The 19,681-nt window shown below is 41.8% G+C and overlaps 1 protein-coding gene across 2 annotated transcripts in view; it reads right to left on the minus strand.

Moving 5' to 3' along the window:
- INTU (inturned planar cell polarity protein) overlaps window positions 1–7,230 on the minus strand; it is a 55,627-nt gene extending 48,397 nt beyond the window's left edge. The window contains exon 1 of one of the 2 annotated variants that reach the window (XM_037398233.1): window positions 7,056–7,230. In XM_037398233.1, the coding sequence (XP_037254130.1) occupies window positions 7,056–7,168 (113 nt within the window). In that variant the 5' untranslated portion in view covers window positions 7,169–7,230. Of the gene's footprint in view, window positions 1–915; window positions 1,065–7,055 lie in introns of those variants that run through there. The other variant, XM_037398228.1, reaches the window with a different exon arrangement.
- Between the last annotated feature and the right edge of the window lie 12,451 nt (window positions 7,231–19,681).

The raw sequence follows: 19,681 nt of genomic DNA on the forward strand, positions 1-19,681 counted from the left end.
CTATATCCCCTGAACACGCACAAAGAACACCAGTAGATTTGCATTTTAGATGCAAGAATTGGAAAAGAAAAAATCCAAAACTCATAAAAGGAGGAGGGAAGGGAAAAAAAAAAAAAAAAAAAAGCATGGGTTCAAGTGAGATGTGTTAAAGTTAAGTTCTGCCTCATAAACACAGGAACAAAATAAGGCAGGTGTACATCCAAACAGCTTCATTTCTCACTGAGCCAGAGGCACGGGACAACTGCAAGACAAAGTGTACTTAAACATGTTTGAAACCTCTCCCACTTAAACCTTTTCCTTCTTCGCTGCATTACTTATGAAAATAACATGCCAAATAAAATCCATCGATTAGACCTTGAAACATGCGTTTGAACTGTCAGACAGAATTGTTTTAATGCAGGGTACAGAGAAGAGAGTAAATTTTATACGAATTACATGAAAAAATAGTAAGAAAACCCCATCGGTTGCGTATGTGACTTTAAAATATGTACTGCTGTTCCAGAGTTGTCTTCTCACCTACCATTTCCCAAAAGACAGGCCGCTAAAACAGGCTGACGGCGTCTCCAGTGCTAAGGCATTTATAATACATGAGCCAAGCCCCAGTTTCCCGCTCTCACGCAGCGCCCGGCCGGGATCCAGGGCCAGCCCAGGGACTGCCGGCCAGCTGAGCGCCTGCTGCCGCCCGCCACGTTACCTGCGGGGTTCTGCCACACAAACGCCGCCTCAGAAAGCACAAAGCCACTAAAACCGGCCCTGCGGCTCAAACAGGCACGGACGGAAGCTCCCACCGGGCCGCGGCCCACCGGCCGCCTCCTCAGCGGGCTGCGCTTTGGCGGGGCGGGGCGGCACGCTGAGGGGGCCCGGGCCCGCGCCCCGCCGCTCGCCCTGCCCTGGCCTCCCCCGCCCCGCCCTTACTCGGAGCTCCCGGACAGCGAGGTAGCACACGAGCCGCTCTCGCTGCCGCTGCCCGCACGCTCAGCGTCTTCTTCCCGCGGCGGCTCCATCCCCTCAGCGGCTCCGCGCCCGCTCCCGCCATCCCCCCCGGACGCCATGACACCCGCGCCCCTCCGCGCCGGCCGGGCACGTGACCCGCGCCCTGCCCTCCCCATTGGCGGCCCCGGGCCGGCGCCATGGAGACGGGAAGAAGCGCGAGGGCACGTCCCGCCCGCCGCGGGAGCGGGAACGGCGGCGGCACCGCCTCGGAGGCCCGCGGAGGGTCCCGCCGGCCGGGAGAGAGCCCCGGGCATCGGTAAGCGGTAATAACGGCCCCGCACTGTTGCCCGCCTCGGGAGGAGGTAAATTGCCGTTTGAGTGTGCTGGTAGAGAGGCCAGCTGGCCGGCCGCTCCTCCGGCTGGCAAGAATAATCATAAACAAACATTTGAAAGTGCCCAGCCTCCCTGTTTGCTTCCTCAGAACGCGCAGCTGAGTCTCACTAGTCCCTTGAAAGTCTTTCAGTGGGTCAATATGGAACACATAATGGAGAACAGACTATTTAGTTGACTGATATCAAGGTCCCAGCAACAGTCCCATAAAAGAGACTACTAATGAAACTCATAGTCCCAGGGCAAGCCTCAAAGCATTGCTTATAATAAAAAACTGACTTGGAGAAAGAAACATGAGGTAAATCGTAATTTTCATGAAGTCAAATGGTTAGCGGTGGAATACTTCTATGCTTTATGTTATGCTCTGTCATAAGAAACTAAGGTAACTTCTCTGTAGGTTAGTCAGGAAAGCAGTTAGGTTAGGAAGGAGAGGCAAGGATGTGAGACAGGCGAACAAGCTAGATGATTTAGCACCTTAAATCAGTCAATACAGTCTACGAATGCAAAATCATGCACAGTCAAGAGGAGGGGGGGAACCCTACTTGGTTTTCAGGACTTAAATTATTCACATCCATGAAAAACAAGACCCATGGCAACCCTGCAGACAACTTGCTGTGTAGCTATGTCAGTAAACCCATCAGGACACACATGGTGAATAACGAAAGGGATGAAGAATAATTGTTGGAACATTTTTAATGTGTTGGATTTAATCTCTGCTCAGTGGGATATTTGCACTGCTTCAGCAGTGAGGTTTTATAGTGCTGGAGCACTATGTAGAAGTCACAGAATTCTGGTATGAAATTCCTGTGCTTGAAACCGTTTTAAGGAAGCATTCACTAATAAGTGTGATTTCAAGTGAATTAACAAACAGAAATGTTCTGGACTCGTATCCATGTCATTAAGGCTTCAACTGAAGTAGTTAAAGATACCTATATTAAATTTTGTGGCCATTCTGAAGTGCCTGTACAAGACCTGTTTTTACAGATAAATCACTGTTACGTGGATTTTAAGACTACAAAGCTATCCAAAGGAGACAGAAACATTCCCTACCTAAAGAAAAAAAAATTCTAACATGGTTTCATTCAGTTTAGCTCAGGATATGGTAGATAATTTAAGGTTTTTTTCCTATCTGAGCCAGCAATAACCACTTCACACAAAGTACAAAACCCATGCATGCATGGCAGACAATTCTTTAAAAGAGAAAAAAATAAATCAGGTCTTTGGTTGTTTCCAATTGTCAGAATGCCAGATATGCACCAACTTTCATTCTTTATATTGCTTCCAGAAGAATAAGTGGAAAAAATATTCTGAAAGTACCCCACTTCCCAAACAATTTACTTTTTGAAAACAAAAAAGTACTTTTGAAAAAAAAGATACTTTATAAACACAATTTCCCAAAGAGTCTAATGATTTTATGATTTTCTAAGAGGAATACTGCAAGAATATTCCGGCATATCTAAGAGAAATATTAAAATTAGAATTTTAATAGAGGTAGGTGAGATACAGTGTCCCGCCTTCCCTAATTCTGCTTGTATTTGCAAGCACTTATAATACGCTGAACAGCACACTGAAGTGTTTCTGTTGAGAAGCGATAGTCTATGCCAGATGGTCCTGTGTTAGTTATGTTAAATTTCACTGAGTTCAAGAGTTGGTTAATTGTTTCCAGTTGTTTGCTCAATAAGTGAGAAATACAGGCACTCTAAAAAGGAGGCAGCAGTCCTACACTACTGCTGTTTTATAGGGATAACCCTATCATGAAAGAAAGGATGATGGAAGATTTTGGTCCACTTAGGTAGTTGTGAGTCACCTAAGTATTTTTCTGAATTGAATGTGAAATTTTTGCTGCTGTGGGAACAATTAAAGATCTCAAGACATAATATATCTCACACAGCAGGATTTCATTTTAGTGAAGACACAGATTTTCCCACACAATCCCTCTCGAGAGGAAAGCCTCTCATTTCTTGTGCATAAATATTAGGGAAAGTCTCGAAATAATTTGTCTTCTGGCAGATCCTTTACACTTACTCCCAGTAGTTGAGCTGATGCTTCTCACTGAGGAACCCATAAGCCTTCCATGTTAGGTTGCTGTTACTAACAAGCAGATGGTAAAAATTTGCCACAGGGCATCATTGGCATCAATATCACAGCTTACCCTTACTGGACAACTGGTGAATAAGCATTTCAAAAGTGGGCAGTTAAAAAGCACTCCTCTTTGCCTTAAGATTGTTCTGATTAGTGCAAGGAACTAAATCCATGTGCAGAAATTAATTTCAGAACAAGAGTTCCTTGTTACTTTTTTGGATTAACCTGCTTCAAAAGCTATTATGCTTTAAAAGTAAGTCTACCTTGAGCCACATTTATATTCAGGACTAGATTGGAGTTAAAAGAGGACAGTGTATAGGACACACAAAGAGATACTCTGGTCCATTCTAATAAAGGAGAAAAATAACTAGGGTGTAACTATTTTTGGGAACTGTTGCATGGATACTTGTGAACCCCAACTCCAACCACCGTCCAATTTAAACTACTAACATTTTTTCATTATTACGTACTGACAGCTGATTTTTTTAACCCGATGCAGAAGTAATGAGGCTGGAGTTAGAGTCTTTCCTGGCAGCTAGATGGAGGAGCACAGGGAAATTTAGGATTAGTGTTTATGACTACTCTAACTTGACGCGTTTGGTTTCGTATAGTCAGGCCCAATCTTAGCAATCTTACCAGGACCCACAATTCACTGATGATATGCCAGATTGATTTCACGGATTCACATTCAGAGGGCTTGTTGGGCCTGAATTGCGGATGTAGTTGAGCTCTTCTGAACACAGGGCTGAAAACTGTGACAGTGTTACACCTCTGGCATACTGGGGCAAACTAACGGTCCCTCTGGTACGACTGAATGCCGCCTGATACTCAGGAGTACCCGTTATGCTTGTGAGGTGTCAATGCACTCTCCCAGAATTAGATCAGATCCCTGATTTTTTAGCAATCTCCCCTTCTTCTTCAGGGTCACTCCCCCTGCTAAATGCAGGTGGTGGGTGAGGAAAAGCAGACCATAGTGCTGTCTCTGTACTTACCTGAACAGTGCTCCAGACTGGGAGAATTCTTTTAATGATTGGATCTACCACTTTTGTGGCTCTTTTGTACAGTGCAGGCAGTTTAAACAGGCCACAGTAACACTGTGAGACAAATCTCACTGCATATACCTGGACCATTGCTGAATCTGTCTTACACTCACTAGGCGTATCAACAGCATTTTAAGCGTGCCTTTGCTTTCCCACTCCCCTTCCATACTTCAAATTACAGCTCTTCATTATTCATAAAAAAATAAGAAGGGCTAAGTGACCTCTCATAGTTTCATTTTTTCCTTCTTGCTTGTTCTCAAATCAGGCAAGATTTCTAGGAAGGTTCTATCAACAACTGGATAGACTTAACACAATATATAACAGATATAATGTGATACATTACAAGTAGATACAACTAAGATTTTAGGAATAAGACAAGGGAAATATTTTCATCGTTGTGTAACAGTTCTGTTTCTTGCTGATAACACCTGCTTTACTCAAACATCTGAAGAAAAACTAACAGAAAACCTGGACTGGTAAAGAGTGACATTACAGACTTTTCACCTATTGATTCCTATTGTTATTTTATTCCTTCAGTGTTCAGCATCAGCAAAAATGAGACAGAAACGAGTTCTTTTTTTTTTTAAAGATTAATGACAATACAGCTTTCCCCTATCCTGCTGGACTTTCTTAAGAGACAAAAGGCACACTTCACAGGCATTCCTTAATAAATAGGATTTTGTGATTACAAGGTTTACATAGAACTACACCAATCAGATCATAATTACAAAATCTTCCCTTCACAGCTTTTCTGACATTACTGCATAAAGACCATCCACAGCAAAGTAGCATGAATTGAATAGTGATACTGGACTGTCATTTTAATTGGAATATTTACATATGAACAGACTAAATGAAAAATGAAGGCCACCTTTGTGACCAAAGGAACAGAAAATTTGTGAGAAAACACCCCAGTGCTCAATAAATAGACCATTCTTTCCGACTTTTAAGCTTTGTGTATCAACTTCCCTCTATACAATTAGAACACAAGTATTTTAGAAGAACAACATAAACCCCACAGAAGACTGCCAAGAAGAATTCGGGAAGACTAGTTCAACCCATCTCATTCTTTTGCTAAACAGTCTTACAGAGCCAGGAGTTCCCTCTAGCATGAAAAGCAGCTGTAATTACAAATAAGATTTTTTCCTACTGTTTTTGCTTTGCTTTAAATCTACAGGCTTTTTTAGGATCACCTGCTATGCATAGCAGGCATATCAAGCATGAAAGAAAACCATTATTTGCAGTCAGTCAACATGAAAACATTTCAAGTATGAATAGTACCTTCTTACACTGAAAGTATATGAATGTAAGGAATACCATGGGGCAGCATGTTTTTAACCCAACTTTGAAATGGAGCATTTTCTGTTAAGTCACTGACAAATGCATGCACAGGGTTTCAGATACCAGAAGGTCCCCTGTTAGCTTATGGGCACATTTATTGCTTAAAAAGTGGTTTCGGCGTGCAATGCAGGAACGGGCTGATCCTGGTGTGCCCTCCTTGCTGTACTCAGTGTTTTCATCCTCAGCGTTCACAGGAATGGATTTTAAGCGACTATTCAGTTTGATGCTTTGAGCTGGAGAGAAGCTGAGTTAATAGCTGTTAGTTTCCATAGCAAAAGCTGTTTGGAGTCGGCACTGAAAGAAAGTGTACTTTTTCCTTCAGTAGGAGATAAATCAATGTAGCTGAGAAAATGCGTTAGGAAGCAGGCACTTTATAGGACAACTGGAGATGGGCTTCTCCTGGACACCGCCACCAAACGGGCTGGTGTTTCCTTTGTAAAGTTTAAGCGGCTCTCAGCTGGCCACAGAAAATGGCACTGAGGCTGACTTTGAAAGTCCTGCTTTGGCCTATGGGGCAAGAACTTAATGTTGAGATTTCTTAGTGGGGGGACACAGTGGAGTACTGCACGTTAGGGATGGCGAAGGCAGGGGCAAACCCCAGCGTCTTCTCAGGCAGCATGCATCCCACACACCCGCTTAAGGAGTGCCCGGCCCGCATTTGTGTGCGAGTTCAGGTTTATTGCATTTTTTCCCCTGCCCTTAAAGAAGGGTGCAAAATGCACATGGAACTGATGCAAGAGTTTCCCTCTGTCAACCCGCTTCCCTCAGAAACCCAGAGGGAGCCCCCGGGCTGCCCCGCAGCCCTGCAGAAACGCTTCAGGGGAGCTCCCCTCACCTGCCGGTCCGCCGCTCCTCAGGGAGGAGGGAAAGCCCGAGGGCGAGCCGGTGCCCCGCGAGCAGCCGCCCCTTCCCCGGGCACCGGGCGGGCCCAGCTCCCGCCGCCCGCCCGCCCCTACCCCCGCGGCGGCGGGCACGGCGCGCACCCGGCGCCCGAGGAAGGTGAGGGGCGGTCGGGACGCGGCCCTTCTCGCTTCCCGCCTCGACAACAAAAGGCTGCCGCGGGGAGCCTCTCCGCAGGGCCGGGAGCTCGCCACGGGCCCCCGCTGCCGCCCCCCTCCCCCCCGGCCCGCCCGGGGCGCTCCCGGGCCGGCGGCTCCTCGCGGGGCTGCGGCGACCTCCTGCTGCGCGGAGTGGCCCGGCCGCCGCTCCCGGGGGATGCGGGCGGAAAGCGAGGGGCTGCAGGGCCGCCTCCCCTTCCCCGCCACTGACCTGTGCAGCAGGACGCTCTGCACCGAGTCCAGATCCTCCAGGTTCCTGGTGGCGGGCGGCGGGATGCTGTACCTGCCCGCCCCGAACATCACGGGCGCCCGCGGGCCCTTCATCGCCCGCCTCCCGCCGCACCGGGGACTGCGGGCGCCCGCGGGCAGGTGGGAGCCCTTCAACCCGCCCGCCTCCCGCCGCGCCTCCCGCGCGGTCCTAGAGCCCGCCGGCGCCACGCCGCGGGGCGCGGGGGACGGGCGGGGGGGTGCTGCTCCCGCGGAGACGCGGCCTGCCGCCCCCCCCCCCCCCCCGCCCCGGGCTCTGCCACGGCCCCTTGCCACCGCCCAGGGGGCTGCTCTACGCTGTCGCCCGGTGTCGGCTCTCTCGGCAGCTAACGACCCCCGGAAACACAAGTTTCATATACATGCAGTAAAGCCGTGCCGAGCTGCAGCCATAGGTTGGTTTGGTGGGGTTTTTATCCCCTCCCAGCTGCATCCCCAGCTCCCATTATGTGAGAAAATGGGTTTCCCCCCACGTGTTTTCCTGTTGGTTGAAATAATGTAATTGCCCGGCTGATTCAATTTCCTTAAAAATCAATACAAAAAATTGTCAGTCCCACAAACTCTGATCCAGTCTTTGCTTCCCTTTTTCACAGAACAGTAATTACAAGCGCTTTTACTGAGTTACAGAGCTCCTTACTGGTTTCCCACCTGCAAAGTTCTCACACGGTGTGTTGAACAAACACTGATGCAAATGTATAAGAAGTGGTGCAACCCATACCTTGGCCATTTTTATTTCTTATCCATGAATTGCCATCATGTATTTCCTCTGCTCAATTTCACAGAGATCAGTTTTCTCTAATGTTCAGATTTTTTCAAGATGTGCTCATCTCCTCCAGATCTGCTACATGTGATTTAAGATCAATAGCTAATAAAGTCTTGCAATCAGTTATTAAAAGCATCACATTTAGTTTCTCTCAGTCATTGTGTCTGTGATAATTATAGCAACACAGCAATGAAGTTTTTTTTTTTTTCTCAGAAAGACCATTAAGAGGAGGACCATCGGCATGATACAGAATGGATTACAAATCGGAAGCCATTGAATATTTTAGCACCCAACTCCATGGAATATTGGCCACTGCCTGGAGTAGAAACTTCAGCTTTTTTAAGCCTTTGGCTTGAGCAGAGAGTGAGTGGCAACAGCTCAGTTTGAAGAAGGTAAATGCAGAATCACTGTGAGTCTGTGGCTGGGATTCTCACCAAGCAGTGTGACTCTAGTGTTTAGGTGTCTTAACCGCTTTTTCCTTTTTTAATTTTTGGTTTCTTTCTTTCTTTGATACCAGGTAGAAATTTTAAGAGAACACTTTCCTCTGAATTCTACTCCTGCCAAAGAACCTGGGAACCACTGTCATCCACCGAGGTAAGCAACAGCAGCGGTACTATTTAGGATTATGACCATAAAACCTTTGTCGTGACCTTTAGCACCAGGGCTATGGTGCCAGGGAAGCTGAAGATATACCAGGATTTTGGGTCTAAATAGCAGTGAGTGGAGGAGATTGGGATGTACAGTATTAAAATAAGCACAAGGCTTCTGCAGTGGGCACAGAGCGAAGAACTTCTTGCAATACCCACATCTTGATTTCAGAAAGCTGATGGAAATCGCATGGTGGTTATGTCCCCATCACTCTAGAAAAACACTTAGGCACTATCCATGTTTCTGGGTGACTGCACCAGTAGGCAATGTGTGATCCGAAGCTTAGAATGTTTCATTACACAAATGTTCCTGGAAGTATGGCTCAGATGACAAGGTTAGAAATTTTCCTCCTGTTCATAGATGGTTTTGTGTCTTCATAGTATGTCTGCTATGGTTAATGAGCCCTGTGAAAGTGGGGAAGTGACAGTGCAGGTGGTTTTAAATTGTGTCCACTCGTCTACATGCCGAATTGAAAAAAAAAAAAAAGGGGGGGGGGGGAAATTAACTGATGATGCTTAATGTTGCATTGATTAATCAAAAAATATTTTGTAATTCCTCTTTGACGTAATCAGCCTTTGGCAGCTCAGTGTCTGACAGCAGCATAATTAGGAGCCAGAGCTGCTAGCGCTGCATGTATTTTCTTCAAGCAAACAAGAGGCAAGAGTCCCTACACATGCATACTGAGGCTATAAATTTTAGGCTAGAATTTCATATAGATCTGGGATTTCAGCAGCTTATCTGGACTGCTAGATTCCCATCAGTCCTGTACAATGTGGTTTTCAGAACAGCATTATGGAACAGCAACAGAACAAAAAGCTGCAGAGATTTATTTTGCTATATTTTTTTTCACTCTTAGTACTATTTTTATGCCCCAAGGGAGCAGAGATGTTTAATTTTCTACACAACAGGGATGTGTTTTCCCAGTTCTTTTAGGACAACACAAACCCCACTTCTAGGGCTGGCAGTTTGATGGTAGAAAACAACAAAACCCCCAAACATTACCATCAAAATCACACTGCATTGCCAGAAGGCCCTTCCAAGATGCTTGTCAGCTTTTCTTTGTCCCTGGGTTCCTTCTCACAGGAGACCATTTTTTGTGTTTCTCACAGCTACCGATCTAACGCTGAGCTTCACGATAACATCATCTGCTACTAATATTGTACTTTCACATGGGCTTGGATTCGACTGTGAGGATCTTTATTAGAATTGCTTACATCTCAGCAAAACTAGAACATGTAAATATAAATAAAGAGAGCCTCAAAACGTGCCAAAATGAGAAAAGGTGACTTAGGTTTTGTGTAGCGCCTGAAATGGCAGATCCAATGGCACCATGCTGCTGGTAAACAGGCAACATTACTAATTTAAAATCAAATAGAATGTTTTTCTAGATATGAATTACATCTTTTACCACCATCTGTATGCCTAGGCTTAATATTTATGGACAACTGGAAAATGAGAGAGGAGCAGAAATTCAAAAGTGATACAGTGGATACTTTCAGAACCATTCCCTCCCCGCCCCCCCCAAATATATTTATGTTACCTTTACCACACATAAGATTCCTAAGTTAAAATAGAGAGTTCTGAGCTAGCATTAATCCTATAACACAACTTCTGCAAATCCCCCAGGCCTTTGACATTTACAAGAATTATTTTAGTTAAGTCTTACATATTGAAGTTTCACTAAAATACAAAGTGCCATTTCATTGTATTTTCTGCAAGACTTTCACATGAGTACAACAGGGCACAGGAAAAGGAAGGTCACCATTCCATTTGAGGTCTGTCAGCTCTTCTATTTAACTACGTATAGAGAACATGGCATTACAGCGTATTTCCTGAATCCAATGAAATACATGCAACTGGAGAAAGATTAAGAATTCTTTGCTATGCAGAGAAACAAAACCATTAGGGACTGGGGAAGGAGGAAATTTAACCAGGTTAAAAACAGCAATGACAACAAAAAATAATTTTAACAGGCACTCTGCATACAAAATAATTGTAGTATGCCTGGGTTCCCCTTCCATCTGCAGTACTTTTACTGCCAGTTGAACTGCCTTAAAAGCCCTTCTACTTTGTTAAAGAACAATTCTGGTGTTTCTGATATAAAAGGAAACGTAAAAGAAATAGCAAAGTATTATGATGCTGTGCTTGTGACAGAGATCTCTTTTGGAGATCGTAGTGTGTTTTTTCTTAAATAAGCTGTTGTTAGGCACTGATTATGAAGCTATTTCCTATGCTGACAGGGTCAGAAGTTTTTGAATCGTAACCCCCATTTGGAAATGACTAAAAGAGGTAATTAAGCTACTTTTGATATGTTTGAAGACCTTTGCCTTCAAGTTTGAAGACTAGCCTTGACTTGGCTAGTAAGTTTTAGTGTACCTAGAGATCAAAGACTAACCTGCTTTCATTGGCTGCACAAGGTGGAAATCAGGTTATCATCACTTCATATATATGGTTTGTCATTTATATAATTAGCTCTAAGATGTTAGTACTCTGGGGATAGCTGAAGTCTTTCAGAAGAGACTTTATCCCTTCCACTGAATTTGGAAGGGGAAATAGGAAATTATTAATCAATCCCCTCCCCTTGAGGCAATACATACTTCCTAGTCCAATGTCCTGGTAGCAGCCAGCTGCCAGAGCTGTTGGCTGCTGACCCAGGATGGGTGAAGTGTGAGGTCTGAATGAAAGCGGGCTGACTGTGACTGTTTGGAGAAGACAAAAGTTGTACCAAGATTCTAAGAATTTAATGGAAATTAGGAGTGCAGAGCAGGGAGGGTTTGGAGGTTTTGTCTCTTTTAGATCATTTTTTCCTATAACATTTTTTTTGTACTGGTGATAAATTTGTAGAAAAAGCTATTTTGTTCTGCTTGATTATACCTATGGGTAAGGCAGACTGTACCTTACTGTACTCGGTTCCCAAACTAAGGGCTATGGCACATTGTTGTTTGAGCACAAGGTTACTTTCCAGGCTATTCTATCCTTCCTCATCTTTTCTCTTATGAAACTACCCCTGTAACAGAGACAGCAGAACAGGCGCTGAGAATGCATTTCACCAGCTGCAACTCATAGTCCAGCATATTAACTTAACCCCCTGTCTACTTCCATTTATTTTGTTATGCCAAGCTATAAACTGTGGCAGCTGAGTGTCAAGTTCATGTATCTGTTACATTAAGCTATGGTAACCAAAGGGATCCAGGAATGATGAACCAGAGACCACATTTTCTACTCATCTGAAACGAGAGAGATTTGAGAACCTAATGATTTTTTTCCCCTCTCCATCTGACCAGGTCATGTGTAGTTTATCTTTTACTTTTAAACAGGAGATTGTTTCTCTTTGGATGTAGTAGGCAAGCAAGGGCTACATTACCACAAGGGATGAAAACCCATAAAGGAAACTAATCAGCACTGGATTGTTTTGTGCTGTTATATTGCTTTTTTTGGTAAGTGGGTTCATTAACAAATAGGCTTCTACTGTCTCAAAAACTTAAAAATCACGGCAAAGATTAGTAAAAAGCAGCCATTTTCATTAGTGAATACCGTTCTTCAGAATCAAGACCCATAAAGGAGGAGTGTGCATAAATTCTGCTATTCTGTGTAGAAACATTCTTCAAGCCTATAGTGGTTTATTTCTAGTATTACTTGATTTTCTGCTGATTAATAGCGGATAGTGATGGCAATTTTGCGGAGTGTGTATTTATTCTCAGATAACAAGGTAGGATAGGCTCCCACTCACCAGAAGATGCATACTCCTGTTGCTGTATTTAAAAGGTCGAGAGGTGGGGTTGGAGGGTATTTTTGCCGAGGAGAGGTTTCCAGGCTCTGCCTCCTTTTCACAACCAGCTATCAAGGTTATATAGGAGGCAGAGATAATATCTACTTTTCACTTCTGACACGATCAAATATGAACATCTGTCTCTGTGCTTTTTATTCTAATGGAGGCTAGATGCATGAAAAAAAACCATGTCAAAACACAGAGATTTTGGTGTTATTGCATCACTTAAAGGATAGCTTCTTCTTTTCTGTCTGTGTGGAGAAAGCTGGTTCCCCAAGTTGTTGTCCTGTTAACTCGTTTGTATTATATCAGCACTGCACTGCAGAGAGCAGAAGTTTAACTCAGCTATGCTGAATTTAATGATCTGTCCTCAGAGTGCAGCGGCACTAAACACTGTATGCAGTTGCCATGACTGCCTTCAGTCCAGCTTTCCAGCAGCAAGAGAGAAAACCCAGTTTATCTGTCAAACAAATTTCCTGTAATTCTGGGATCTCTTCAAAACCAGCCCCAAAGGCAATACTTTTGACAAACTGGCAGTCAGCAATACATGAACCCCTGGAAATAAGAATTAATAGTCCAGGGGTAAACCATTAGTCCAAGGAGTAAGTGATAAACTGAAGAGAGTGTAGGATGCTGTTGGTCATTTCAATCAATCCATCAATTCCCTCTGCAAAGACTTTTCAGTTTGCAGAATAGTGGGTATAGAGTGGCAACATGTGGCTACTTTGTGGCCTTTAAAATAATTTACTAGATTTTCATTACTTCCTCTAAGAGTTTTTTGTACAAATGAGGAGTCCAAGTCTAGCTGAAAAAGCTGTTCTAAAATATTATGAGATTATTGATATATTGCAAAGGCTGCTAAAACATAATTAGATTTTGTTAAACTGAAGCTGATAACGTTCCTGTAAATTTGTCTATAAATGTGGTTTGTGACCATCTGCTCTTCTGAGAAGTAGATGAGATCTATAAAAAGGGGCAACTTATGCTTTATATGAACATCTGGGCAAAGTATAAGAATATCTGGCAAACATGCTAAATAATAATAAAAAAAAAAAATCCTGTGACCCCAGATTTATTTTCTGGAATTGATTTTAAGGCTCTCTTCTCCTCTTATCCCCACCTTCTGGTCTGAGTTTCTGGAGAAAGACTTAGGTGTTCAGCTAGCTCACTCCTTCTGTCTTTTTGCTTCCTTCAAGCAGCAAGTAGACTTGTTGTTGCATTATAGGTTTGTTTGTAAAAACTTTAGTTGAATGTTTTTTTTCTTGGTAGTGAGGTTTTTTTTTGTTTTTATAAAAATAAGCACTTTTTTTCAAGTCCAGATTCTGGAGACATGTGAATATTTAATTTTATTTTAAGGAATATGGTTCCTGTACCTAATCCTAATGGTTTCAAAGTAGAACATGAAAATTCAACTTTATTGGTACTAAGAAAGAAGACAAAACCACACTTTTATTGTGTTCAGATCTCATAATTGAAAAGAAATCTAATGGTTAATGATTTGATGTATGCTAATTAATATTTGGGGCTGGCAATGTAGTATATGTCACGATCATTGACAGTAACCCATGGCAAAAAACATTCTGTCCTAATTCATGTAATAACAATGATAAGATTGTGTATTAATCTTATGTAACACTGAAGGAAAGGAAATTTATGGAACATTCATTAGGCAGCTTGCCTGTGATTTATGCATTCACAAGCAAATATGCACACTTTGTACGTGCCATCTCACAACCAGTGCTTTTGAATTAAGCTGGATTTCCTTTCTTGTGTGGGACTCTCAAAAAAATGTATGTCGAATTTTTATGGATTAAACAATGTATATAAGTAGTTTAATCATGAGGTAAGTAGGATTATTTTAAAAGTTAAAGGCTTTTAAAATTTTCCTATCAGGTGTGCAGAGAATCCTCCACTTCTTAAATATATACATGCATAACACTGAAAGCAGTCACAACTGACTTATAGCTTGAGAAAACAGATACTTCTCTCACTCATTTAATCAGAGGTTATGCTTTTAAAATGTAAATATTTTAGTAGCTCACAAGATTTTACAAAAAAGCAGAATAGCACCACCTGGTGCTGAGCACAGTTTTTACTATCCATTCCAATCTCACTTTTTTTGAGATTATTGCTGTAGAGATAAACTACTGCCTTTCACAATCACAATTTCAGGTCAAATGATTAGGGACATGACATTACCACTATCTCTATTATTAATGCTTCCTGGCCCTCCTTTCTTCTAGGCCTCCCCCCCGCCCCCAGCCGTAAGCTACAAGTAAAAAAGTTCTTGTAGCTTAAACATTCTGGACATGTGTAAAAAACTTATTGATTAAAATCTGATTTTTAGAGTTTTATTCAGCTGGTGTAGATTTGAGGATGATGAAGAACTACAGCTTAATGTGAACTTCACTGCTGTTTCTCTTTGTTTGTAATTATTTCTGGGCTTCCTCACGGTGCTCGGAATTAAAAGCATAATAGAGGTTAAGACCTACATCCTGAAAGAACTTCAGATGCCTAAAAGCTGTCAAAATCGATGAGAAGTTAAGTGCCTGAGGATCTGTCCCTAAGAATTAAATTTCTATTCATTAGATATTTATTTCTGCAAATTAAAGAATTAAAGGTAGCATCTTGTTTTAAAGTAATCTATTTCCTGCTTGATATTTATACAGTCCCCAACTGAAGCCCATGAAAAGTATAAAAAAAATCCTTTGTATGTGACATCCCAGCAGGAACCCTAAATTGCAGCTACATCTTGAACCTACCTAGAATTACAGCTTAGATTTCGGTCTCCAGCTGCGCTGTCACTCTTAGGGCTTTCTGATTCTGAAGCCTGCACAAACAGCAAAAGGAAACCAGCATCTCAGCGTTAAAACTGAAAGGAAATGCCTTCCCCCAAAGCTTAGCTGAGTCTTTCCTTACCTGCCTTGCCTTCAAACAGTAAATAAAACCATTTGGGAAAAACACTGAGCCTCATTTTGTTCCTGCTGAAACTATTGAATGCTGAAGCTATTGGATGACAAACCGCCATAAAACTTTATATATTGGCAAAAGGGTTAACTGGTATTGACTGTTACTTAGTATGAAGAACATCGAAGAACAAGGTGGTTTATTTCTGCCTGATGTTTTGTTTTTCTGTGTTGCAGTTTGCCATTCATTCCTCCTTCAGTGATTGATAGCACATTATGATCACTCTGTCCCATAAGCACCACTTTGTGTGTCACTGTTTTGATTATGTTACTTTTTAAAGATGACTTGCATCTATTTTTTTTGGAGTAAGAAAATTGTTTTTATAAAACCAATACACTCATACAATAAACACCAATACATTAATAAGTCAATCTTTACTTAAACTGTCAGAAATGATTAAGGGGCAGTTTGTGAATTTGTCACAACATTGCTTTGGAATTTATTATTATTTTTTTAAAGTTTTATGTGTTTGGAGTATCAAAACTATCTAAAATTGGTATTTTTTCAGATTAATGAGGCAACACTGAGTACCTTTATGTAAAGAGATACTATGGGCATATATGAGCATGTACAGCAGGAGGGTTGCAATGTCTCAACTAACAAGCCAAAAACTTACACAATAAGAGCAATGCTGTATGAGATAGTTGCTTGACCCTAAAAGTGTGATCAAACCTGGTTAGCTTGCGCTCAGTGCTGTAACGATACATTACTGCTGATGTGCTACAGATCAGGAAATCAAAGCATTCACAGCTCTAAAAATATTTTTTATTTCTCAGATAGTTGCTAGCTAATAGTGAGCTAGTTTTCTCATCTGACAAAATCCTGATGTACATGTAGCCTTTATGATTTCTGTAATTTGGGATAGAACATTCTAAATACACTGTGGCATGTCTTGGCCTGGTTGCCTGTTGTCTTCCAGCATCTGTGCTATTTCTCACTACTTACTTGCACAAAAATCAGGGCAGTCATGGTGTTGTTTAGGAGATGACGTTCACTCTTCTGAGATAACAGAATTCTAATCAAACTACTGTGCAACTTTATTTCTTATGGTCTCTGAAATCTCAGGTATTTGTTTGCTTTCCATCTTATCAAAGCATTTTCATCTGACATAGTCTCCCTCTTTATTTCTTCCATATAGCAGATGCACTTGATCATCTTGACCCTGTGCATAGGATCATGCAGCTGAAAGGAGCCTGTGGCACTGCAGGGACAGAGCTATCTAATCCTGTGCCCCAGCCTCTGGAAGACTCACTCCTTAGCTATAGGTGGTGTCATGGCTTCTTTCTCACTATGTGACTGTAGGTACATCACATTTCTTTTGCAAGCATGTCCTGAATGCATGGATTTACCAATAAACAGAGTCTTAACAGTTTGCAGGAGAAGTTGAGAGGCATATTGTTCACTGTTTTAATTTCAAATGCCAAAAACATTCCACAACCTGTCTCAGCTGAGGACAGTTTTACCTAATCTTCTATGTTTCATGATACGGCTGTATTTACAATTGTGCTTGTTTTCAGTATCCACAGAGGGACTTAAAAATCCAATTAGCCAACCATTCTGATTAATTTTCAGACTATAAATTTTGATTTGCAAGCAAGAAACACTAGAGGGCATTGCAAGTTCTGTGCACATAATTTCTGGTAACTCCACAGTGCTCTCATTTAACAGCAGTCATCTCAATGTGATTAACAAATAAAAGATTACTAACGTGATAGGAAAAGCTGTGGAGGGCATGTGCAGACCGAAAAAAACGGCTGGCACTTAATGACAAGTACAATGATCATTTGGTCAGCAAGCACATGCAGCACACACAAAACAAACCAGCATGATATGAGGTTGAACATGAATTTCTCTGAAAATGGAAGCAAAACAGTATTAGGTACAGCCATTTCTGAAAATAGAATTGTATAACCTGGGGCTGGAAGGGTTATGTATTCCATCCTGTCTCTGGTCTGAGAAACAATATTTTTTCCCCACATGCATTGTACAAATTCTGTTCAAAATTTCACAACATTTCTGTTCAATATTTAACAAAAATACTGATGATTTCACTACGGGTGTTTCAAGTGAGCTCTGAACTGCATGTGTTTGTATGAAGAGAGAAGGAAAGTAAAGGCAGAATGAGTGTATACAAAGGGGGATTTTAGGAGTAGTTTCAAAGTCATTTGCTTAGAATTTGCAAGATGGTTCTTTGATTTTCCTGCAAAATTGAAGACTCTTCAGAAACTTCAGCGTCTTGTAATACATGTCACTGATCTTTCTTCCTGGAAATAATAGTGCAGGAAAAATTCTGAGGATGCAAATAGTTTTTGAGACAGAACTGTGCATATGGGATACAACAGAGGACTGTCTTCCTTTGAGGAGGAAGGTGGCTTACCCTCCCTTATCTCTTTGTCTGGTTTAGAAGTCTGTACGTGTCTGTATATGCCAGACTTCAAAGAGGGTATTTTTTTGAAAAGTGCACATGCTGCCATGGTGTCAGAGGGAGTGCATAGTGGTGCAAGGAAAGGCAGCCTCCTCCTGCTTCTCTGATTCCTATCAGTTTTGCAAACCTGCACAGAGCTGTGCACTGTCACAGGCTGGGGTCCAAAATACTGGCATTTATTGCTGTCTTACTTCTATGTAGTTCTGTGTTTAATCAAAAATGATTAAGCCTGGGTGTTTTTTCTGTAGTCATTTTTCATATTGCTAAACTACTCAGCCCATGTAGCTATTTAACATCATCTGTCACAACTGAACTGTTCTTAGGGATTTTAGAGATTTCCATATCAAGAAAGAGACATTACTCATTTTTATGACTCTGAGCTTTCTTTTGGAAAAATCAGAGGAAATGAAGCATACTTTATACAGAACTAGGATACATACACACATTGGTGTCATTATCAGGGATACCACTGCCATGAAGCAGAGAAAAAGAAAGCCAACTCCAATGAAACTGTTGTGTCCCATGACTTTAAACCAGTCCCAAAAAAGGCATATTCCCATTAGACAATGAAGACACATAGTAGATTGTAATCTTATGAAGTATGTTCTGCAATTAGAAAACAGGCAGACCACACTTCTTTTCCAAAGGAATCATTGTCTATTGCGATCTTAAAGCAACTATGCAAAATCCAGCGTAGATTGTAGTATTTGACTTGCACATTAAGTAATGGTGACTAAAACTGTGCTTTAACAGAGAGCAAATGAATTATTTGAAGATCTGGATTATATACTATAGCTACTATACAGACAATGCATTCAAAATAGTGTGTTTTGTAGTGGAAAAGAAAAGAAAATTAAGGTTTTTCATCACTGGATTAGTGTCTCAAATTCACTTTCAAAAAATCTGACCAAATTAAAGATAAACAAAAAGTGAAATATAGCCACTTCTGAGACCATAGGTAGCAAGGTTATAGTATATAGTAAATTTATCTGATAACAACAAGAATAAAGAACAACTTTTAGCAAGGGAGAACATTACACGGACTTTCTCTACCTGTCATAAGCCCCAGGCCTTACGAAAATAACAGACATCTTATTGCATCCTTCACAAGTTGCCAACAAAAATTCATAAGGCTTGAGGTCACACAGAAATGTTTTGAAATTACAGAAAAGCAGTGGAAGCTTGCAAAACGAAGACCATAACTCCCATAGTGTTTCCCTGTGGAGCAGCATCAGATTGGTGTTTGCCCATTCAGACTTCTGTGAATAGCTTGCTTTCTCATTATGACAAACTGCTGGAGTTGCCACTAGCTGTAGTTTTCACCAGAACAATTAAACCATGGGATCTGAAAATGTTTCTGTTCAGAGTCTCACATGTTGTGGATTCTGCTTTTTGCTAGCAGCTGTTATGACAGAGAATTTCGATGCAGGCAGATGAGCTAAAACCTGACACTGATGAGATGAAGGTTACTAAATGAGAGGTCTTCAGGAACTGAAAGACAGTATCTGCACCTTCTGTGCCAGAAATACCTTGTGTTTTGTCATTCTATTTATCTTTAAAGCTTGTTTTCTTTACCAATTCAGTATTTTTCTGTTCATAATCAATTGTAGTTAAGAACTGTGCAGCTTATGAGTGCTTAATTGTCCATTCCAAGTAGTGGTGAATGACACAATCTTTTTTCTAGCTATGGCTAATCAGAAAATTATTTCAGCTTCTTTTGGTAGTGGACTTGCCACAATGATCCATGCCTTAATTTGCAACTTTCAAGTTCCAAGCAACAAGAACTTTAATAGCTACTGTACCAGTGTAAGACAGGAGACGGTGTAACTGTCATTCAAGGTCTGTTGTGGTAAGCTGAGATGTACCATTACTTTCCTTGAGCCACACTGTTGTGGGGTTTCTAGTGTGTTATGGCACAGATCAAGTAAAACATGGAACAAGGATTTGTAGCCAGGCTGAAGAGTCAGATGCAGAACCAGAACCTAGCCAAAATGAATTAGT

The sequence above is a fragment of the Falco rusticolus genome, chromosome 1 (assembly GCF_015220075.1).
Source record: "Falco rusticolus isolate bFalRus1 chromosome 1, bFalRus1.pri, whole genome shotgun sequence".
Classification (NCBI taxonomy): Eukaryota; Metazoa; Chordata; class Aves; order Falconiformes; family Falconidae; genus Falco; species Falco rusticolus.